This window comes from Chrysemys picta, chromosome 7 (assembly GCF_011386835.1).
Source record: "Chrysemys picta bellii isolate R12L10 chromosome 7, ASM1138683v2, whole genome shotgun sequence".
Taxonomy (NCBI): Eukaryota; Metazoa; Chordata; order Testudines; family Emydidae; genus Chrysemys; species Chrysemys picta.
The window spans coordinates 900,525-925,121 of record NC_088797.1 but is presented as its reverse complement, the minus strand read 5'-3'; the positions used below and the strand labels follow the sequence as shown (position 1 = coordinate 925,121).

Here is a 24,597-nt window from a genome sequence, read left to right as displayed (position 1 = left end):
CACCAGATCTCACTGGAGGAAAAGGCTCTGTCTGTTTTTTTGTTTTTATTTTTTACCAAGCAGGGTCATTGCTCATTCTTGAATTTTGCTTGCAGTGTGATTCTGTCATTGATTTGTAACTTCTCTTAATCATTCCAAAGAGTTTTTCAGCAACAATTCTGTTGTAATCTCCTTGCTAACTTCATTACGCTTTTGCCACTAGTTTTTCTCTACTGCTTTGGACTGTTTTCTTCCTATGTAGAATATGTATCCGTAGTCAAGAACCAGCATTCTATGTTGAGTTGCATAACTTTCCACTGGTATGACCCTTCAGTTTTTGATGTTCTTCAGCTCAGCTTGGTTTATCTGGAAGTATTTATCATCTTTCCTCATGTGACCATTGAGGTTGGCTCCAATTATGATTCTTTCTTTCTCACATTCTGTACAACAGTGTCCATTTCTCCCCAGAAATCCTCTTTTTCTTGTTCATTCCATCCCACTTGGGATTCTTATGCACACATAATATTTAGGGGGCCATTTTCACCAAAATTATCCTGTCACTTGTCTTATCCACAACCACTACACATTCCCACATCACTTTGTGTAAAACTAGACCAACACAATTTCTCTTATTCAAAGTACCATAGTATAGTAGTTTATAGCCTTCTCTTTATCTCTTGCCTTTGCTACCTTCCATTTGGATTCTTGGATGCAGGCAATCTACATTTTCCTTTTCATCAACATCTAAGCCAGTTCTGTACTTTCTCCAGTTAATAGAACAGGAGTACTTGTATCATTTTAGAGACTAACAAATTTATTAGAGCATAAGCTTTTGTGGGCTACACCCACTTCTTCGGATACATATAGAGTGGAACATATATTGAGGAGATATATATATACACACATACAGAGAGCATGAACAGGTGGGAGTTGTCTTACCAACTCTGAGAGGCCAATTAAGTAAGAGAAAAAAACTCCAGTTAATGTCCCTATATGCCTATTTTCTGGACTTTCTTCTTTGACTGCATCTGTCCAGAAAGATGCAGTCACACTCAGATGAGGATGCTATACTTTGTTTCTGAAGAATGCCCTAGTTTTCATAAAGGGTGCATAAAGAACTCATTTTATACATTTCTTTGGCAAAGTTTTACAGCCGGCTTCCAACACTCCTCCTCTTTCAACCAGGCTTGGGACTAGCTATAGTGGAATTTTGGCCCTGATTGCATCTGATCTAACTATGCAATATTTAATGCTGTCTGAAATAGCCCACTTGTCCCCCACCTACCGCGCCTTGCCTGTAGGAAAATCTACAGGAGTGAGAAAAGGAGGAAATTTCAAGATTCTCCTTGTGGAGATTTTTCTTAAATTTTTCCATCAGAAATGTAGAACAGGGTCTGTCGCTCCCCATAGACGCAGCCTGCAGGAACCACCTTCAAACCTTGTAATTCCCATAGTAGAACAACAAGAGGCCAATTCCATCTGTGTGGAGGCCCTGTCCCTTCATGCCAGCCTTGTGTTCTTAGCAGCTCCTTCCCACTCCCTGGCAAGATGCTTCTGTTGAAACCTCACTGACAGTGTTTCCCTAACCAGTGGTTGCCTCAGGGATTCCCCTTAAAAGGGTGTTCCCATTGCAAGACCAAGGAAAGGGATGTGTGGAAAAGTCTATCTGTCCAGGTACTTATGTGGCACCTTTATAGCATCAGTGTCCACAACTTGAGGCTGAATGAGGTTTTCTGGAGAATGTGTGGGACTATGGAATTATGCTTTTGTTATGCTGGGTGTTGGGTAAAGTCTCTGTGAAGCTGGTGGGCATAAGAGCCATCCTTCATTCAGGGTAAATGTAAACAATTAATGTTTGTCAGCTTTTAGCAGGAAACAAAAGAGTGACTCTCAAACTGGTTTGTAGGCCCCTGACTGACGGTAGTCCATTAGGATGTGTTTAATAACCAACAATGCAGGATTGGGTGGTTGGTAGAACAGGTGTGTTATCATGAGTGGCTATTTTCTGAAGTGGACTGCAGAATGAAAATGTTGGAGAGCCATACAGTACAGTGTTGTTCTTATGCATGCTAATCTCGATTTACGTATGGTATCATTACCATAGACTCTGCCTCCCATTTTTGTTATGTATTTATTCTTGCAACACTCTTATGAGATAGCGAATTACTGTTATTTCCATTTTACAGATGAAACACAATCAAGGCAGAGAAGCTAAATGACTTGCCCAGGGTCACAAAGGAAGTCTGTGGCAGGGCAGGAAATTGTACTTGGGTCTCTCAAGTCCCATGCATGTGTCCTAACCACAGAACCATCCTTCCTTCCTTTCTGTAACACAACGTTTGAAGGTTAACTGACTTACAGTATTATCTGAAATAGTTTGCTATTTCATTACTTAGTCATGATTTTTGCTTGAGGTTCATTCCCTTTCTGCTCTACATTATTTCAGGACTAATAAATCATCCAGTCGGAGTAGTGCTCCTAGTGATTACTCCAGCCTCAGTGACTCTCAGTTCCTCTTTGGTTCCCAGTTCTGTCCAGAGAACTCACAGTCAGCACCAGTGCCCCTGGAATGCAGTGCACAGTCAAGACAACAAAAAAGCTCCCAGCAGAACTCTGAGGATGTGAGTTTGACTCTTGGAGTTTCTCAGCTAGCATTGTACTACCTGTGGGGAAGTATTAACAATTCAAAATTAATTCAAAAGACTGTAAGCTCTCCAGGGTAGGGCTCATATCATCCTAAATGTTTGTACAGTTTCTTGTTCAAGTGATTGCACATGTGCATTCCACTCTTGGTGTGAATATACACAGTCGCTGGAAATTTTCCCATCAGTGGTACCTGTCAGGGCAGCTTGAACACCCTTTGCTGCCATGCATCAGTGGCACCAGTATAAAGGGCGCAGCTGACCCCGAGCCCCTTCAGTTCCTCCTTACCACCCATGACAGTCCCTGGGTGGTAAGGTGGAAGTGAGGGGGAACTGCAACTGTTCATCTTCCTTTCAAGTGCTCTCAATAGACGGTGTACTCATGTATTTTATTGTAAATAGTTTAGTAAGAACATAAGAATGGCCATATGGGTCAGACCAATGTCTATTTAGCCCAGTATCCTGTCTTCCAACGGTGACCCATCCCAGATGCTTCAAAGAGAATGAACAGAACAGGGCAATTATCAATTGATCCATCCCCTGTTGTCCAGTCCCAGCATCTGGCAACTGGAAGATGCTGGAACTGTGTTATTACAGGTATCAGTGTTTCAGTATAGTTAGTTAAGCGTTACCCCATCTGAGGGTTTCAGTCGATTCCTACTGCCGAGGGATGTCTTGGTCACAGGGCTTCAAGCCCTGAATTTCCTGCAATAAGGCTATTGCCGTGGGCGACCCCCACTCAAGTTGCTTAAAGTGCCTTGGGGAAGCTCCTATGGGGAAGCATTGCCAAACTTGCAGGGACTTTAAGTCTCACACAAAGAAAGATCATGAAGCCAGGCTAAAGTTTCTACTCATGGAGGCGGCCTTGTGACCTCCATCTGAGCCAGGTTGGTGAGACTCAGCACCAAGTGCTGCAGGATCAGTAAGGAGTGCACCTCCTACTGTGCCTGAATCCCAACACCACTCACCATCCAGAGCACCTAAGAAGAGGCATAAGAAACAGACTGCCGAGAGGGGGAGATCCCCAGTATCTAAGTCTGCTAGGCAGGGGGTTAAAAGTAGAGTGCAATCTTAGTCAAAGCACTCCTTTGCTTTGGCGCCACAGAAGCTGGTACCGTTGACAGTGGAACCTAGGCAGGTATATAAGAATGGCCAGACTGGGTCTGACCAAAGGTCCATCCAGCCCAGTGTCCTGTCTGCCAACAGTAGCCCATGCCAAGTGCCCCAGGGGGAATGAACAGGGAATCACCAAGTGACCTATTCCCTGTCGCTCATTCCCAGCTTCTGGCAAACAGAGGCTAGGGCAGAGGTGGGCAAACTGCGGCCCAGGGGCCACATCCAGCCCTCCAGATGTTTTAATCCGGCCCTCAAGCTCCCACCAGGAAGCAGGGTCTGGGGCTTACACCGCTCCAGCTCTCTAGCCGGGGAGCGGGGTTGGGGTCTTGTCCCATTCCGCACGGTTCCTGGAAGCAGCAGCATATCCCCACTCCGGCTCCTATGCATAGGGGCAACCAGGGGGCTCCGCACACTGGCCCCACCCTAAGCGCCACCCCCACAGCTCCCATTGGCCAGGAACCGCAGCAATGGGAGCTGCAGGGGTGGCACCTGTGCACAGGGCAGCACACAGAGCCACCTGGCCGCGCCTCCGCATAGGAGCCAGAGGGTGGACATGCTGCTGTTTCTGGGAGTTGCTTGAGGTAAGCGTCGCCCGGAGCCTGCTCCCAACTCCCTCCTGTGCCCCAACCCCCTGCCCTAGCCCTGATCCCCCTCCCGCCCTCCGAACCCCTCAGTCCAAGCCCGGAGCACCCTCCTGCACTCCCAACTCCTCATCCCCAGCCCCACCCCAGAGCCCACACTCCCAGCCGGAGCCCTCATGCCCTCCTGCATCCCTACCCCCAATTTTGTGAGCATTCATGACCTGCCATACGATTTCCATACCCAGATGTGGCCCTTGGGCCAAAAAGTTTGCACACCCCTGGGCTAGGGATACCATCCCTGCCCACCCTGGCTAATAGCCAATAATGGACCTATCCTCCATGAATTTATCCAGTTCTTTTTTTAACCCTGTTATAGTCTTGGCGTTCACAACATCCTCTGGCAAAGAGTTCCACAGGTTGACTGTGTGTTGTGTGAAGAAATACTTCCTTTTGTTTGTTTTAAACCTGCTGCCTATTAATTTAATTGAGTGACCCCTAGTTCTTGTGTTATGAGAATGAGTAAATAACACTCCCTTATTTACTTTCTCCACACCAGTCATGATTTTATAGGCTTCTATTGTATCTCCCCTTAGTCATCTCTTTTCAAAGATGAAAAGTCCCAGTCTTATTAATCACTCCTCATATGGAAGCAGGGCCACTTAGGGATCTAGGGCAGAATCAGTACTTGGTCCTGCTAGTGAAGGCAGGGGGCTGGACTGTGTGATGTTATTGATATAATCTGGGACCATATAGATCAGTGTTGCGACCTAGGTCCTGTAGTGGCACCCAGATCTTGTATAAAGGGGGTCAAATGGGGTGTCTAAGACAAGGTTATGGTGTATGGGTTATGATTATGCTGTCTATATGTGTGTATCAATTTTGTAGTTGAAGTTGTGGGTATTGGCTCTATACTGTCTGTGTTTCAAACTTGTGCTATGCTGCTGGGTGACATCCCAGACAAACTGGTGCTAGCTTGGCCTAGCCTGCTTGATGGCCCATTAAGGACCATCAGCTATACAATTGACCCATTGAGAGAAGGCAGATACGCCTTGTAACTCAGCAAAGTATGCAGGGACTGGCCCATGTGACTCCAGGCTCCATGTTGCTGTAATTTTCCACAGTAAGAACAAAGAGGTGTTCTTACACCTGGAAAAGACTATATAAGGCTGATGCCTCATCTCCATCTTGTCTTCAATCCTGCTTCATACCTCTGGAGGAACTTTGCTACAAGCTGAAGCTCTGAACAAAGGACTGAGGACCCATCCCAGCTGGGGATGTTCCAGAGACTTGATTTGAACCTGCAGTTTATTCCATCGCTGCTGCAAGCCTGAACCAAGAACTTCACCATTACTGTATGTAATTGATTCCATTTAACCAATTCTAACTCTCATCTCTATCTTTTTCCTTTTATGAATAAACCTTTAGATTTTAGATTCTAAAGGATTGGCAACAGCGTGATTTGTGGGTAAGATCTGATTTGTATGTTGACCTGGGTCTGGGGCTTGGTCCTTTGGGATCAAGAGAACCTTTTTCTTTTACTGGGGTATTAGTTTTCATAACCATTTGTCCCCATAACAAGTGGCACTGGTGGTAATACTGGGAAACTGGAGTGTCTAAGGAGATTGCTTGTGAGACTTGCGGTTAGCCAGGGGGTGAGACCGAAGTCCTCCTAGTCTGGCTGGTTTGGTTTGCCTTAGAGGTGGAAAAAACCCCAGCCTTGGGCTGTAAATGCCCTATTTGAGCAATCTGTCCTGAGTTGGCACTCTCAGTTGGGTTCCGCCAGAACCGCATTGTCACAAACTGGATGCCCTTTCAAGGTCCCTTCCAGTTCTAGGAGATAGGATATCTCCATTAATTGATTATTTTTATTTATTTTTATACTCCTGTTATTTCCTAATCCCAAAAACAAAGGGCAGTCTCAGACTTATTTTCAGCTTGCGTTAGCTCAACAATTATCTCAAAAAGATAGTTTTGCATCGTCGTCCTGGCATCCATCAATCCCTCACTGGATTCTGGAGACTGGTACACTGCCCTTGATTTAAGAGATGCCTACTAACGTGTCAATATACTAAGGGCACAGAACGTTTCTAAGGTTCATATGAAGCACTCACATTACCAGTTCGGCCAGTCTGCAGCTCCCCAGGGGTTCACAAAATGTGTGGCTATGGTAGCAGCGTTCCTGATAAGAGTAGGAGTGCAGGTCTACCCTTACCTGAACGACTGGCTAGTCAAGGGCTGGTCCAAAGCTCAGGTTATATCCAGCATTCGACTCATCCAGTCAACCTTCAAAGACCTAGGCCTGCTGATCAGCACAGACAAGTCTACACTTTACCCTGTACAGAGGCTAGAGTTTATAGGGACTGTAGAAGATTCCAATCTATTCAATCTCTCGTGATAGGATGAATCTTGATGTCTATCACAACAGCTCAAAGCTGTCTGAAGCTCCTGGGGCACATGGCCTTGTGCACATATGTAGTACAAAACACAAGGCTGTACCTCAGGCCCCTCCAGACATGGCTGGCCTCAGTTTACTTGCCACGTTGCCATCATCTCGACACTGGTCACAGTAGCTTTGCAGGTTCTAATTTCATTGAGTTGGTGATTGAACTCCCTCACAGTTCTGTGCGGGCATTCCCTTCCTTCACCCTCAGCCTTCAATGACACTGGTCTCAGATACATCATTTCTAGGGTCGGGAGCTCACTGGGGGCCCCTCCGAACTCAGGGCCTGTGGTCCTTGAGGGATCTCACTCTTCATTTCAACGTCAGAGAGCTCAGAGCATTAATCTCACCTATCAGGCTTTCCTACCTTATGTCAGAGGGAGAAACCTGCTTGTTCTTACAGCAATATTTTACCTCAACAGGCAGGAAGGAGCTCACTCATCCCGCCATTGTCAGGAAGCAATTCACCTGTGGGAATTTTGCATAGCCCATTTGATCAACCTTGAGGCCTCTTACCTTCCAAGGGTGCAGAACAAGCTAGCAGATCATTTTCAAGTCACCACGAGTGGTCTCTCTGCCCAGATGTAGCCAGATGCATTTTCCAGCAGCGAGGGACTCCCCAAATAGACTTATTTCCAAACAAGTCCAACAGAAAATGCCATCAGCCATGCAAGACCACAGTCCAGGCTCTACCACAGACGCCTTCCTGCTACCTGGACAAGAAAGTTTTATTATGCTTTTCCCCCAATCCCACTCCTAAACAGAGTGCTACAAAAGATCAAGCGGGATAATGCCCATGTTATATATTAGCATAAGTGTGGCCCTGCAGCCCTCGTTCTCCACTCTTCTGGATCTCTCAGTGGCAACTCCAGTTTCACTCCTTTTGCACCTAGATTTGATTTCCTAAAACCATGGTCTGCTTTTCCACCTGAACCTGCGATTCCTTCATTTAATGGCCTGCAAACTCCATAGCTAAGTCCCAGGGAGAGGCTTGCTCGGAGCAAGTTTGCCAGGTCTTGCTAAGTAGCAGAAAGCCCTCTACCAGGGCTGCCTACCTGTCCAAATGGAGGTGATTCTCTATCTGGCTGTCGAACTGGAGTCTCACTGATGCAGTTATCCCTCCAATGCATATTAGACTATCTGTTGCACCTGAAACCACAAGCGTTAGCAATTTCCTCCAGCAAGGTTCACCTGGCAGCAATATCAGCTTTCCACCCTTGAGTGGATAATGGTTTTGTTTTTTTCTAAGGAGATGTGTGACACTCTGTACTTCAAAGTAGCAACCTGGAGCCCTCATGTTCACCACTATCAAATGATTCTATGTTTTGTACAAAGTATACCTTGTGCGGTATCATTTTAAAAGTCTTAATCTGCTTCACATGAATATCCTGTTGGATTGCATGAGCTACCATTGTTTGTGAAGTTATGAAGTATTGCTATATATGTTACTGAAATATGTTGTGAGGTTGGGAACGCCCACAGCCAGCCTTTGAGTTGCAACAAGGAGTAGCCATCACCAGCTATACGGGGATTGATGGCCCATCAAAAAAAAGTCCACTATCCCCGAGGCTTCTCAGAGAAGGCATGTACACCATGGAGGTGGACTAACCCATGTCACAGCAAGGATCTTTCTAGCAGCTAGAAGAAAGTATAAAAGAGGGGCAGTGATATCATCACATGTCCTCTTCCCCTCCCCCATCTCAACACCCGGAAGAATGTCTGGAAGAAAGACTTTGAACTGGGGAAGGTTGGTCCCAGACTGGAAGGTGGTTCAGTCTGTGTACAGGGGAACTGTAAGCTGCTTGTATCATTCGTTAGGTTGAGACACTGCTTGATTCAAATCTTGTTTACTCTAAGTGAGAATTTAGTATGCACATTTATTTTTGTTTCTTAAGAAACCAACTGTAATCTCTATGCCTGCTACTTATAATCACTTCAAATCCATCTTTCTGTAGTTAATAAATCTGTTTTATATTTTACCTAAAATCGTGTGGTTTTGGTTGAAGTGCTTGGGAGATCTCAGTTCAGATTATAAAGGTTTGTGTGTGTCTATTCCACATTGAGTGGTGAACTACTTAATGAACTTGCACTGCCCAAGGGAGCCTTGAGCAGTGTAAGATGGGATAGTTCTGGCGTGCAAGGCTGGGAGCTAAGGGAGGTTGGCTGGAGCCTCTCTGTTGATGGTTCATGAGTGGCTGCGAGATCATTCATGTAAGCCAGTTGGGTGTGTCCCTGCCTGTGAATGGCTGTGTAAGTACAGTGCATGCCAGAGGCTTGTAGCTTGATGTTAGCATCACAGTGAGAGGGATTGTCCAGGCTGGAGGGTTTGGAGGGCTCAGTGGTCCTACAGTTCAGGTTGCACCCCAGGGATCCCATCACAGTATGATAATCAGATTCTGTAAGGGCCTGGAAAGGTTGTACACCTCTACCCTGATATAATGCTGTCCTCGGGAGCCAAAAAATCTTACGTGTTATAGGTGAAACCGCGTTATATCAAACTTGCTTTGATCTGCCGGAGTGCGCAGCCCCGCCCCACGGAGCGCTGCTTTACCGCGTTATATCCGAATTCGTGTTATATCAGGTTGTATTATATAGGGGTAAAGGTGTACCTTCAAATAAGGAAACCCTTTTCCCCTTGGTCTTGTCAATTTATGGGAGAACCATTTAAGCCTTTAGCAACATGCTCGTTACTACACCTTTAATGGAAGGTGGTTTTCTTAATAGCTATTACTTCTGCCAGAAGGGTCACTGAGCTGTGTGCTCTAACATCTGAACCATGTGTACTGTCTTCTTTAAAGATGAGATGTACTTATGCCCTATCTGAGTTTTCTCTCTAAAATAGCTTCAAGTTTTGACATCAACCAATCAATGTATTTACCTGTATTTTACTCAAAACTACATGCAAATAGAGACAAGCAACAGCTACACATATTGGACATTAGACAAGCACTGGTGTCCTATATAGAGAGGAGAAAACCATTTTGGTGGTCCACCCAGCTGTTCGTGGCTAGAGCAGACAGAATGAAAAGTCTTCTAGCCTCTTTCTGACCCCTCTGCAGTTTGCTGAAGTCTCCCTCCATTGACTGCAGCAGGTTTTCACCCACATGGAAAAGGAAATTCTCTCTTCAAGATGAAAGAGGGCAATTTGGTGTGATTTGCATTCAGATTAAATTTAAAATTTAAGGGAAAGTTGATTCCATTTTGCTCAGCATAGTGTTTGGAAAGTTTGTAGGATGAGAGGGAGGTTTTTGCTGCTTAAATATTAAACATTAAAAATCTTGTCCTCAAACCCATATTGAAGCATATTAAAAACTGGCTTCCAGTGATGTTTACATGCGAGCAAAATGTTGTCATTTAGTGGGAAGCTCAGCATCGGCTATTTAAGTTAAATAATTTATAGCATATCTCACTGTGAGAACTTGAATTCTTTCACTGCTTTTCCTCCCCTGAACTTGCTGTGCTTTCATCATTTCAAGCCTCTACTGTCCAGCCGTGCAGCATACGTTATTTCCTTGGACATATCTGGTGTGTTTGGCAACAGCAACCAATACAGCGCACTACATGGAGCAAAATACGGGAAGCTTTCTTTTTATAAAATACAATCTAAGTAAAGTTTCACCTGCTTTAGTCTGATGGGAATACAGCCAGCCTTCATTCCCTTCTGCAGGAAGTTGATGTAGCTACTGCATGTGAACCAAGAATCTCATTAAATTCTTAATCTGTCTGTCCAATCCAACCTGTCACACCCAGTCACTGTGGTGCCCCACGGTCTGCAGAGAACTTGGTGCATGAATGTTTTTTCTAATTAATGTTCTGAATATTTTTGTACCTTAAATATTGTCATTTTTTCCTTTTTCACACAACAGAGTGAGCCCAGTATTTTTACGAAGTACCAGACAAAACCTCAGTTGTTTGGTGGCGATGAAAAGGAAAAGGGTTCATTTGATTTTGGTGTTGGAAAGCTCAAGAATGTCTTGGAGCAGTTTGAAGTGAATAAGAAAAAAATAAAGGAGAAACATGACAGGTATGCAAGAATCCATCGCAGACTGTGATGACGAAGGCAGCTGGCATTCTCAAAGCAAAACCAACCAGTAATATGTCCAAGCTGCACATTCCTGCCGGAAAGGTGTCATTTATGTTTGGAGATGTTCTCTGATTGGAGGACGTCACAGGCTGAGAGAGTGTTGTACTTACAATGTAGATTTATATAACACTTCTGTCAATGAACCATAAGGAACTGTAAAGATTTTACCTGAAGTTACCTTCATCTTTCTTTATCTTATCAGCAGATTTTATTCTGTGCAGATTCCCCATGAAAACCCATTTTCTCTAAATTCAAAGAATTGTGTTGTGAGAGATCAAAGGGCTCGCTACATCAGCATTTACATATAGAATAAAGAAGGAGATTGCTAGGGACATTTGTGTTGAACTGCATAGGAATATAATTACATATTTAAAAATTTACACCTATATCATTTTTATTTTGTATGCAAGATGATTAGAGCTGTATTTTCTGCTGAGACCACCTTCATTTCCTAATAAGCTCTTTATCATATACTAATTAGCTCAGGTACATGCTAATCCTATCAGGTTTTGTTGAGCAAAGTAAGGGCTTCAGTCTCCAGTACAAAGAATGACAAGTTCTCCAAAGGCTGAGAAATAATTCCTAGCTCTGTGTATTTCATTAAAAAATGAGAAAATATGAAAAATGAGTCCTAGGAAAGCCTTTAATCAAATCAGATTGTGTATGTCACTGACTTTCTCCTGAGATATTTTTAAAGGTCTCTGATAATATAAAATTTGACATTCTAGTTCCTATTAAGTGAGAGTAAGAATTGTATATATGTGAATAAAGGGATGTGCAAATATTGAATTTTAAATGTTTAGGCAAAGTTCTGAATTCTGTTTTGTTTATTCTGTGAATCAGTTTTGGTTTTCCATAAGTTCCAAAGAAAATATTTTTTAAAAGATGCCATCTGTACAGCATTATTACTCTTGGGTCACACCGCCCAGTGCAAGCCACCCTTGGCTCAAAGTTTTTGGATCCTCTGAAACAGTGGTGGATAATGCATGAGCCTTCCCTTTATTGCCCAATTGCACAGTACTCGCTGCCACTACCTCAGCCGCCAGAACCTTCTAGTCAGTTCCTTCTTGGCTATAGTCAGCCAGTGAGTTGAATTACAGGTAAGTATAATTATCTCTCTCAGAGGAGAGAATATGTTCTGGTAAGTACAGTATCTGTCCAAGTGTTTTTAAAGAAGTGTTGTAATTTGTAAAGTGAAGTGATCCCACAATAGACTTGCAGCCTTATTTAAACTCAGAAACTTGGCAAAATCAAGGCCACAGTAACATTGTCAATTCATGGTTTTCAAATCATTCTAGCATGTCCATGGTAGTAAAATGTGTCCTGAAGTCCAGCCTTCCTTCAATCAGTGTAACTACGCTCCTGGAGTGTATTGTATGCGATCAGTTCTTCAGCCTCTCATTGCAGTAGGAGACGTTTGCTATCAAAGGGAACCAATTTTGGAACAATGTTTTCATCACGTTTCTAGATCACTTTTGTTAGAAAGAGAAATAACTAGGCAAACAAAAGGAAGGCCTGTAAAGATTCTACCTAATCTATTTTAGGTTTTAACATAGCACCCACCTATCAACCTAGTACCCGAGTGAGCTCCTTGCTGAACCTCTCAGTGCAGGGAGAGGGAGAGGGAGGGGTAATGTCCCCAGTGGGACTTCAACAAGTGATGGAGAGTTGTGTATATATTGCAAGGGGAAAGCTCACTCCAAGAATTAGACAATTTTATAGTAATAATCATCACCATTGTAAAGTTAAATATGATAATGTATCAAGTTGTATCTCCACCAGTTTGACTATTGCAAGGACCCTCCTCTTTTCCCTAGCAATAGAAATATTTCAGTGCACCTGCCTACCCATAGGTTACTAGACTCTGCCTCCCCTGCCCTTTTCGATGCTGCAGTTTGAGTCCATAGATGATCAATCCAAAGTGATCTGAATCCTCTGAAAGGGAGACAGGGTAGCTCTTTGCTTAGCAACAGTCTTTGCATTTTGCCCTTGATGGGTCAGTCATGAAAAGAATATGAATTCTGATTGGCTAGCACACATCAAAGAGGTAGATTAATTTACAGAAAACACATTCAGTCGTTCAGATGAAAGGCCTTTGTTACCCTCTGTTACAGTTCTTCCTGACACTGGCCTTGTCTACACTGAAGATTTTCTGAAATTGTCCTACAATTGCTTTAGCACTGTTGCTGCTCTAGTGTAGACCATCTGCAGGCATTTCACCATCATCTTGTGTAGTCCTATTCTGAGCTGACAACATATTGGTAAAAATGCTAATAGCAAGTCTACAGTTCCCACCATTGCTAGCATCTCTGGAGTTGTACCAGTGCTAAAGCAAGAGTGGGAGGATTTTTAAAAAATCTTTGTCAGAGATAAGGCCATTGAGGTTTTTCTAATGAAATTAAGGTGATTTTAAGGGGTGAAGGACAGTCTCTTATTCTACATTATGTCTTGCAATGTTTCATGCCTCATGATCCCCATAACCTTTCCTCATTTCTAATTGTTTCAGTATTGTTTGCATACCTATTTTATGCTCTCTGTGTTTCCATTTTAGTGAAGTTTTAAGCACCTTTATTTCCAGTGTCAAAAAAAGCGTTCAGGGGGTAAGTAAATCCAAATTCCAAGCTGTAGCCTTTATCTAAAATTGAATTGTGGTTCTGCATTAAACTGTAGTGTCCCTAGGGAGTGAGCTTAGCTCCTGTGATACTACAGTTTTCAGATCAATAGGGTGAGTTACCCTTTACAATTCTCTTAGATTGGGAGACTCTGAAGAGCACACAAAGAATGAATACAGTGACCACAAACACAATTACAAGCAAAAAATCTTGTTTGTATAATAAGTTACATGCACATACCCATCTACGCAACCTGAGAGAGCACAGGCAATAGCCAATGCCATATTCATACTCACATACCCAGAGCTATTATAGAGTCTGGTGGATCACTCAACAGGTGGTCATGATAGAAGGGTAGTTCCTGCTGAGGTCTTCTCTTGGAGTCTTCCCACCCTCTCCCTATCAGGAAACTGCTTGTTGTTCTGACTACACGTAACACCTTGTGCATATGCATGGGGGTTCCAACCTCCGTTTATCTATCTGTACTTCCATATCCCATACATTTTGCGGTGCCCCACTTTCCAGAGATTGTTCTCTTAGTTCCCCTTTTCCTATTTACATATTATTAACATTTACATAAACAGGTGCCAGCTCATGCCAAAGCACCAGGCCAATTCACTTGTATATTAGTATAGATTAAAATTATTGTTAATTGTATAAGAATGTATTTGGTGTTTAAACTTCATAAAAACTATTGGATATTACATGTATTGTTTTAATTTATATGTATCCTGTTATAATGTAGTAGCAAATGTTTATATTGTATATACCCTGGTAATGAAATAACCCATCAAATGAGAAAGAAGCCTTGTGTAATGCAAAGGAAGAACTTTAGCACTAATTTATGCACATTTGAAGGCTAGTGGTCATTGTATATGCAGGGCTGGCTCCAGGGTTTTGGCCGCCCCAAGCAGCCAAACAGAACAAAACAAAAAGAAAACAAAAAAGCCGCGATCACGACCGCGATCTGCGGTGGCAATTCGGCGGGAGATCCTTCACTCCGAGTGGGAGTGAGGGACAGTCCATCGAATTGCCGCCGAACAGCTGGACGTGCCGCCCCTCTCCGAAGTGGCCGCCCCAAGCACCTGCCTGGTAAGCTGGTGCCTGGAGCCGGCCCTGTGTATATGAATATCAGAGATCAAAGACTCTAAATGGACTCCTGTCTCTCCACCAACCAAAGAAAGAGGCCACATGCGTGGTGACCCTGTCAGCTTGTTTTCTGTGAGAAGAAGCTATAAGTTATGAATTCAGGGAAAGATCCTGCATTTCTAGACTGTTTAGGCTCTTACAGGGAAGGGTACCAGGTGCAAAGCAGAGATCCTAAGAGACAATCTGGGTATTCTGAAAAGGCTTTTGGGAAATTGGAAGTTTTATATCTCTGCCACCATTTGGAATTGTACACTGTGACTCACCTGTACATATATTTTACCTACTTTAACCTCTCAATAGCTCTCATTTCCTTTTCTTAGCTAATAAATCTATAGTTAGCTTACTAGAGAATTGGCTGGCAGTGTTGTCTCTGGTGTGAGATCTAGAATGCAACTTGGCCTGAGTGAGTGAGTGGTCTCTTGGGACTGGGCATAACCTGGAATATTTATGATTTTGGGTATAAGAGACTATCACTAACTCCAATTTGGGTGGCGAGATAGACTGGAGAGTCTAAGGGGACTCTCTGTGACTCCAAGGTAAGACTGTTGGAGTGATCCAGGAGTTCACATTTCGTACTGGCTTGGTGAAATCTTATTATAGTACACATCATCCATTTGGGGTGTCTGTCTTGTTTTTGACAGCTTGCCCTGAGGTAGTCACTCATGGTCGTGAGCCACTCCAGACAGCGTGACACCAACCTCTTTTTCCATATCTGCACTTCCACATCCCATGAATTTTGGGGTACCCTGCTTTTCAGAGGTTGTTTATTAATTCCCCTTTTTCTTATTAACATTTACGTAAACATGTTCCCATGGTAACCTGCAGTCAGAACAAAATTTTCTGTGATGTTACAATCAGGTGTCTTGCGGTCTGAACAGATACATTGTGGCTTATTTTCCTGTAATATTACCTACTGGCACATCTTTTACAGTAATCTTATGGTTTTATTGGCATAGGGTCAGTCTTACGACATCCACTCATGTCAAGTCTCCTTAAGCTTGAGGCCTAGTTTGACTAAATTGAAATCTTACAGGTCTTAACCTGTAGGCCTTGCGTTACAGCCTTGCTTTACTTATATACCTCATACACACTCATCACTCCTAAATACTTGTCAGTCTTATACTCCTATAATCCTACAATTTAAATCTATTAATCACACACTGATTACATATGAAATGACATTTGAGTGAACCATAACAATAGATAATACAATTAAATGAATGAATTAGCTACAAAGTCCAAAATAAAGGTTAGAAATATTGTAGTGCATTAATTTTATTTTTAGTTTAATACAGTGTTTGCCTTTTTGAATTACAATATTTTAAACTGTAAATAAATACTGCTTTTTGATGCAATTCCATTCAGTTTTCACAATTTATTGCAAATACTGTAATGCAAGTGAATAGATGACAGACTATGAATTTTCTTATTTGTTTTGGTTTTTGCAGTTGCAAACATGCTTGGACAAGTTTGAAGAAAGTTTGGATTCAAGAAATAAATCCATTTTGGATGGCTTGGAAGCCGTTTCTAAGACCTGTAAGCATTTGCTATATTTCTGTTAATAGCAGAGGACATTGTCAAACTGCCGAAGTTAGTGTGTTTTCTCCAAGCTGGGAGATAAGACTAGTAGTACACTCTCACACCATATAAGCTCATGGGTTTGTCTACACTCATGATCTTTCCCTTACCAATATTTGCCATCCCTGCACGTTGTTTATTGCTGTGTCAAGCAGAGTTCTGAAATGTTGTTTTTTTTCCAACAGACAACCACTATGCGCATCTTTGGCTCTGTGTAGATGATGACAGTTATTAGAATACTTGGAGCACTAATGACCCGTATAATTAAGGTTATCTGAATATTTAATTCTGAGCACCCATTTTCAGGTTTTCACAGCTTTCTCAAACTTTTCATGTACCAGAATTAAAATTTCCAGGCCTAGTCTCTGCTTGAAGTTTTGGGGTTTTTTTTAAGTTTGAGGAGGAAATTGTAGTCATTTTTGAGTGTGAGGCAAATGAAAATATACTTTCCCCATTATAAGAAAAATGTTTACAGCCCTATTTGAATATATCTAGCCCTGAAGTGGTTGGAAGTAGAAAGTCTTCAGAAGGAAGAGTGCTTTGGAATGTTCCAGAGAAAATTCGGTACGATTTGGCTGAGCTCTGAGCCTTTGAAAAGTCACACTTTGTGATCATGCAGTAGTTTTTAATGCTAGCAGTATTTATAACAAACAACCTGACAATGTTCCAAAGAGGCCTGTGTTCCACTGGGTGTGCCTGGGAGGCTAGCTTTGTTACATACTAGAAAGTTAAAGTGTAGTAAAGATTTTGCATTGGGTGTAGCATGGCTTTGTAGGAGCCCTGCTTCATTTACTGTGTAGCAAAAAGTGGATTAAGGAAGACAGGGTTCTGAAAGCCACTCTCTCTTCTTCATTATGACCCTCTAAAGGTGAATGAGATAGAGTCTAATTCATTCTTTACACAGTGAAGTGTCCATTGGCTCGCCCAGCTGGAAACCTGTGGGTTTGATTCTTGTTTACATTAAAACCCTTTTACATTGCTTTGGTAATAGGAAGGAGCCCTGAAGGGGCCCTTGTATAAATGAGAATCAGCCCATTGTATCAGCCCAGAAAGCTTGCCACTACATTGACAACTTAATGTTTTCAGTGGCTCCAGCTGCCCATGACATAGGAATGCTCTGTAGGAGCCTTTGCCTCACTCACTGTATCTCTTGTATAGAAATTCTTTCCATGCTCTCTGTTTTTCTGGTAGTCCTAGAGTAATGCAGAGCAGCAGACTATGCTACACCTGTTTTACCTAAGGTTTTAGAAAGATTGAAATTATTTATTTACATGAGGAAAGTGTACATCACATGGTGTGCACATTCCATACACAAAGGAAAAACGCAGTCCCCATCCCAAAAGCAAAAGAAAGAGCAAGGGAAAGGGACATGTCATACAAACAGACAGGGTGAAGACTGGCACAGTCCTCTGAGTTCCTTGTTGTTTAACAAAGGAACTAGTTGCCCCATCTCTGGTTGATTGTTAATTCTTGACCTAACCCTCTACAGAGCCATAATTTCTTTAATATATTGTCATGAACTGGGTGAAACCTTGTTATGGGTTGAGTTAAAACATTGTTCAAACTGATGTGTGCGTCAGTTAAGTTAGCTGTAAGAGACCGCTAAGGGGCCACACTTTCAACAAAGGCCTACAAGAGTCTGCCCAGAAATTAGCATCGGGTGGGCAGAGGGTTCCACTGGGTGTTGACAGGATGGGGGGGGGGGGGTGAGAACACTCAGAAACTGAGATCAGACAAGAACAATGGGAGAAGCAGAGGTAAAGAGCAAGAAAGCCAATCAGTAGCCTGTGACTACAGTATGACCCTTGGAAAAGTCAGAGAGAAAACCTTTGGGTCTATGGGCTAAAGACACTAGGGGCTACAAGCTAATCATAGAATATCAGGGTTGGAAGAGACCTCAGGAGGTCATCTAGTCCAACCCCCTGCTCAAAGCTAAATCATCCCAGCCAGGGCTTTGTCAAGCCGGGCCTTAAAACCCTCTAAGGAAAGAGATTCCACCACCTCCCTAGGTAACCCATTCCAGTGCTTCACCACCCTCCTAGTGAAAAAGTTTATCCTAATATCCAACCTAGACCTCCCCCACTGCAACTTGAGACCATTGCTCCTTGTTCTGTCATCTGCCACCACTGAGACCAGCCGAGCTCCATCCTCTTTGGAACCCCCCTTCAGGTAATTGAAGGCTGCTATCAAATCCTCTCTCACTCTTCTCTTCTGCAGACTAAATAACCCCAGTTCCCTCAGCCTCTCCTCATAAGTCATGTGCTCCAGTTTTGATATAAGTTTGTATAGGATTTTTCATCTGCACACTTACTTTGCTTTGGCATGTATTAGGCATTAGTAATAGTGGTGATTATGTTAAGACTAATTATTGTTGTGTGGGGGAAACTACTTTATATCCTAGATTGGTGACCCAGAAGATTTCAGCTGGCCAGTCACTATGATTGTGTAGCACAGCAAAGCATTTCATTCAAACCCCGCGGGGAAGAATCAAGCACTATTTTATTCATATTTACAAATTAAAGAGTAAATGCAGTTTTTATTGATTTCCTTGTTTAGTGCAAGAGACTGTTCAATCCCACTATGAATCAGTGCTGAATGCTCTAACAGACAAAAGCCAAATTGAGCCGATATTACTGGAGATGGAGAGGAGACTTGCAGCTGTAAGTTCAACAATTCATCTGATGTGCTGAATCTGGGTCCTGAATTTCTCCCGTTTCTTAAAAAATACTAATGAAATATTAGATTATGCCTTCCTACGATAGGTTATGAAGATGAAAGTTACCATTCTAATAGAGGAAAATATGTATATTGAAATGCTAATTCTAGGCTAACTCTGCCGTCTGGTAATCATGCATTACGCTGCCCTGCAGGGATCCAAACTGGGGGGGTGTTCATGATCTTTTGTTCGCCAGGATATCAGGTGCCACTCCCAGAGTGCCATCAGCGTGGTGGTGGCCCCATTTCCCAATGCTATGGGAGCTGTGCTCTGGAAGGGCCTGGCTTCTGGCAGCTTGGAGAATGCTGGTGCATTATGTCTCCGATAAAAAGGGATGGGTGTGCTTCTCGTGGAAAATCAGGTCAGACAGGGCCTCAGGGAGAGAACAAGGGACTTAGAGGGAGCAAAATATGACTTGTCATAAAGGTGCAAGATTGAAATGTCAGACTTTAAGCTGCCTAGATGGAGCTGGATTCCCAGAAGGGCCCCGCAGTGTATGTTTGTGGCAAACAATAAGCCACAGGAGGAAGTGGTATGTTGTCTTCATGAAGATAGGGAGATACCACAATGAATTAGAAATTCACCCAGCCAAATAAATGTTACCACCATATTGCTTTTTGAAAACATGGCTCTGTACTGAAACATCCAGACTGCTGATATTTGGGTTGATATGAAAGCTAAGTGGACCATCTAAGATACTAAAGGGGTTTTGGTTTGAATGTTACTGTTGGAGTTTTCAGTATTTATTGCCTAATTTCTACTCTGCTGACTTCTTTCCCCAGAAAGATATGGAGATTTTAGATGTGAAATCCAACTTACAGTTACTGAAGGAGAGTCTGGAACTACTAACATCTCAGCAGAATAAGCAACATCAGAAGCTATGTGAACAGTTAAATGACCTACCGTTCCCCAACATCTTAGCTGAACTGCAGACATTCATTTCCACTTCCAGATTTCCCAGTTGCATAAAGGATAACGCATCCCAGACCTCTCCAGATATATTACAGGACCTCTATCTCATCAGTCAGGAGAAAACGTGCTGTCAGTGCTATCAGACCACGAGGGTTTGCAGAACAAGTTCCTTTCAGACTCAGCCACGCTCCATGACAATGGCAAATAGACCTGGAGATTCCCATATGAAGAATCACATAGCTAAAGATGATACAAACAGGACTGATTTAAACACAGTTGCTGGAAGGGAGGTTAATCTCACTACTACAGCTTTACAAGGCAAAGAAAACATGACTATTCAAGAGATGAAGTCTGCTTTAGAAAAGCAACTCTCTGCTAACAATCCATCTTGTGCCTGCTGCTCCAACACTGACGTTTCTTGGGATAGTCATGAGAAACATCAGCTGCTTACTCAAGAAATACCTCAAGCCACACCACTGAGGACGGTAATCGGGAAAGACTCTAAGGGAATCAAAACTGTGACTCCTTCACAACAAAATCAGAGCCAACTTTGCCAACCTCCTGTACAAAACAATATGGCTGGACAAAGAGACATAGACTTTGCCACAGACAACATGATGCATATCACAGTTGTAGGAAACAAACTAAAAAAAGAAAAGTCCAAAAAACCCTGCCGGAGTAAATTAACAGCGAGGAAAAGAATGTACATTGCTAAGAAAAAAGGAGACCTTTCCAAGTGTCCTGACAGTGGTCTGAAGAAAAAAATGACCAGCAGTTGGATGGAGTCGGAGGATTCCAGAAAAAATTACTCTCCCATAGATACAGTTACGCTTCATTCAGAGAACTCTGGCCCAGGGTCTTCAGCTCCCAGCCACCAAAGGCTAAGCAGGGCCCAACACAGGAAGAAAGAAAACTCCTTGCCAGTGCTCCACTCCGATGAAAACCTGGAGCGGCTTGCAGCCAAGAGAAAGGGAATCTTGGAAAATAAGAGGAGAGTGGATATTTGCAATACCAAAGGGACTCTCTGTTTCTGGGATTGCTCTCCCAGGGAGAGTGACATCAAGGGTGAAAAACAGATGAGCTGGTTCAGTCCCCCAACCACCATGGCTTCTAATAAGTTGTGTCTGTCTTTCGCCCCTGCCCAGCATAAGAATACATTTTGCTCCTTAGTTTTTGATAGTGATTATTCTGATTGACATTTTCAGTTTGATTTTCCCAATGTATAACAGAAGTGTGGCTGGTTCAATCAGTTTTTTTCTTTAGGTCTGTTGGCTTTTTAATTTCTCAAGTTCTGTCACTCTTTAGACATGGCACATAACAGCATGTGGCACCTTGGAGCCCTGTATGGAGGGATAAGGCTTTTTCATACACATGGCAGCCCCCTCTGGCAATATACAAGATGTACTCAGACCTAAACTATGTTGAAATGTCATTGGCAAGTTTTGCATATTGTAAATGATAATATGTTGCTGTATTCTGTCCAGGAATGAGGCCTGGGGCAAGGATTCCCATTCACCTGGGAAAGCTGTCGTGCTCCTTATTATTTTTATATTTTGGTGTCTCCCTGCTCTTAGCAGAAATGCCATTGTTCTCTAATTGCTGTCATCTTTGCTTAGCAGAAGAGGATCTGTGATGCTTGCCTAAATTTCCACTAGCGCGAACCCTGCTAGCAGGCTACGGGGCACAGAAACACAGCTGAGTCTGTTGTTACTATATCTAGAAGTGGAATCTATTTAAAACTTTTAAAGACGTGTAATACAGTGTCTGTAGCCTAGGGGTTTAATTCCAGTTTTTCGTTCTCTCTCTTTAGAGTGGTTCAGATGGTTAAGGGACTGAATCCTGGTCCCACTGAAACAAATGGGGATTCTTATGATTGACTTCACACAGTTAAGATTAGCCCCAGGTCTTTTGCCCTATTCTGGGTAAATGTACCTTTTGTGTGGGGAAAAAAAACCCTAATATCTTGTTGGGTTCACCAAATACAGCATTTCTTCTCCTTTCAGCTTCTTTCTCTGGTCACTTGCTTCAATTTCAGTCTCATTTTTTTTCTCATCTGCATCTCTTAGCTAATCAAGAACTTCATCTTATGTGTTTCTAGTGTATTAGGGCCTCAAAGAAAAGCCTAGAAAGGTGACACCCATAAAACAAAATGCCAAGAAAGGCCATTGGTTTTGTCTGTTTTCGTTTAAAAGACCTAAGTATTTCTGATTAACAGTGATTCCAAATTCATAGGTTTTAAGGTCAGAAGGGACCATTAGAGTCACCAGTTCTGAGCTCCAGCATGACACAGGCCATAGAATTTCACCCGGGGAATCCTGCCTCAAGCTCATAGCTTGATGGAACTACAGCAGCTCCTTTAGAAAGACATCAAGCCTCGAGTTTAAGTTTTGATCACTTCAAAATTTTATTTGGTTTGATTTCAGAATCAGGTTTGCTCTGACAAATGAAACACTTCAATACATAGGAAAGAGATCTGCTGTCATGAATATAAATGGCCTCATTTTGTCATTCCAGAATAAAAAGACCTTGTTTATCTATTGCTTGATTATCAAGTCCATTTCTTCACGAATGTCAAATTTCTGTGTAATGATTTCAGGGGATAGGCTCGTATGCTTGTAGTGCTGTGGGTTAACAGACAGATGCTGTTTAGCTAGTTTGTCTCCTACAGATGATATAATTGGGATAATTAGTTTTACACAGCTTGCCTGATATTTAACGAAGAGGGATAACATCACTTTTTATAACTCTGTAATGTCAGATTCTGTGTTAATGCTCTTTGGTGAACATGACAGGTGACATTTTCAATCAGTGTGTCTCAGAGAGTGACAGCAACACACAAGATTAAGCGAGTCTCCAAGATGCGAGTGCTGTAGTGGGTGGGAATGCACACCTTGCGGTCATACGCACCGTACATGCGAGGGCACCATTTTATACAGAAATTAAATGGCAACCTCCACGCAACGTGACTTAGCACACACCATATGTGTGAAGTCACACCGGCAGGGGCGGAGGACACATATCCACAGACACCATTGCTACCAAACAGACAGTCGCACTACCCTAGGATTCAGTTTACTCTGAGTGAGGCTGACGTGGTGGTGGTCAGTCTTCACTGCTGCGGTGCAGACCAGCTGCACTAAATCCGTTGTCCTTCCCAGTGTAATCCCACAATGCCTCTGCACTCTTCAGGGATGGCTTTGACTCCTAGAGCATTACCTCTATCATCTGTCAAGCAGCAGTCATCTCCGCCCCAACACCTTCCTCCTCCAGGTGTGGCAGCATCGGAGGTAGTACTCAGGTGCTCTCAGGTGCCCTAACACTCAGATTAAAAGGGCCCAAAAAAGGACAATAAAATATAACTGTAATAGCATGTAGATTAAGACACTTCCTTTCTGCCTCAGGGATTCGGGATTGCCATGGCTGTCCACCTGCTGCTCCAGCATCTCCACACACCCAAGATCTGAAAAACAGAAAACAGAAGAGGGTCATTAGCTAACAGACACACTGCAAAGCTCTCCCTCATTCAGTGAGCACGTCCATCCTGGGCACTGAATGAGGCAGGGTCCCGGTGGGATAAATAGGATGTGATCGTGTAATTCAAAACGGTTTTATATGCACAGGCACAAAGCAGCTGGATTAAGGTGACACAGGCAAATTTAAAACTGGCATTTCCTAACTTTTGGATGATTAAAGGAACATTAAGGTTGCAGAGTCAATGTGATTTTTCTGGTGCGTAGTGTGGCATTATAATGCAACAAATGCCCTAGACAATACTCAAATTGTGACGCCACTGGCCTCCCCACCCATTTAACATCCCCCTGGAGAAGGGATGCCGTGCTTGGAAGGGCACTCGGCAGCTGGAGGAGGAAATGAGATTGGAGAACTTGCTGAGCCGTTTTATAAACCATGTGAGTATCATCGAGGGTGTTTGCTGCATTCCTCAGTGTACTCGGCACTGGCTATGTTCAAATCACAGCTCGAGCTCAGCGGCAGCCGGGAGCGCTCGGCACTTGTGCGGATCAGACAGTAGGTATGTACGGGCGATGCACTAGCTCCAGGGTGTCTCCTGGAGGTGGATTTACACCTCAGTTCAGCAGTGTGATCACTGGATCAGCAGTTACACTTCCCTGTGCGTAACGGATAGATTGGGGACGGCTTGAGAGAGCTACCAGGCCAATTAACCCATTAGCCCGGAAAGCAGAGCAGGCCCTGGAAGGGACTGCTGGGGGAAGGGGAGGAGAGAGGCTTTCCGAGAGTCAGAGCCAAGAGACCCCTTCTGCCCCGTCTCTTCCCTAGCCACAAAGCGCTCGGAGAGCAATTGATTCACAGCGTTCTGCCCATCACCCCTACAGCCGGGGCAGCTCTGTAATTACACATATGCACAGGTGCCAACTCCCTGGGGCACCCACCGGGAAACAAATAGCGAGTGCTCAGCACCCACTGGCGGCCCCGCCGACCAGCTCCCCCCCCCCCTCCCTCCCAGCGCCTCCTGCCCGCTGCAATCACTGTTCAGCGCCGTACAGGAGGCGTGGCGGGCAAGGGGGCGGAGCGAGGGTGGGCTCTGCTCGGGGGAGGGGGTGGGAAGAGGTGGGGTGGGGGTGGGGCCTTGGGGGAAGGGGTGCAGTGGGCGGGGCCTGGGGTGGAGCGGGAGTCGAGCACCCCAAGGAAATGACAGTCGGCGCCTGAGCTCACTCTGTCACGGAGGATCTTCCCCCTGAGCGAGGTCTCCCAAAAGCCTGCCAGTCTATCCCCTCCTGCCAGGGGTGCTGGGGGGGCGGCGACACCCCC

At 43.7% G+C, this 24,597-nt stretch overlaps 1 protein-coding gene across 30 annotated transcripts in view; it reads left to right on the top strand.

The window, feature by feature from the left end:
• IHO1 (interactor of HORMAD1 1) overlaps positions 1 to 22,347 on the top strand; it is a 43,306-nt gene extending 20,959 nt beyond the window's left edge. For 4 of the 30 annotated variants that reach the window (XM_065552820.1, XM_065552821.1, XM_065552823.1 and 1 more), the window contains exons 3-8: positions 2,426 to 2,600; positions 10,625 to 10,782; positions 13,394 to 13,442; positions 16,052 to 16,139; positions 18,738 to 18,841; positions 19,680 to 22,347. In XM_065552820.1, coding sequence (XP_065408892.1) covers positions 2,426 to 2,600; positions 10,625 to 10,782; positions 13,394 to 13,442; positions 16,052 to 16,139; positions 18,738 to 18,841; positions 19,680 to 21,005 — 1,900 coding nt within the window. In that variant the 3' untranslated portion in view covers positions 21,006 to 22,347. Of the gene's footprint in view, positions 1 to 2,165; positions 2,325 to 2,425; positions 2,601 to 2,630; positions 5,671 to 10,624; positions 13,443 to 15,244; positions 15,363 to 16,051; positions 16,140 to 16,366; positions 16,451 to 18,253; positions 18,351 to 18,737; positions 18,842 to 19,679 lie in introns of those variants that run through there. The other 26 variants (XM_065552826.1, XM_065552827.1, XM_065552829.1 and 23 more) reach the window with 21 other exon arrangements.
• Positions 22,348 to 24,597: the final 2,250 nt, after the last annotated feature.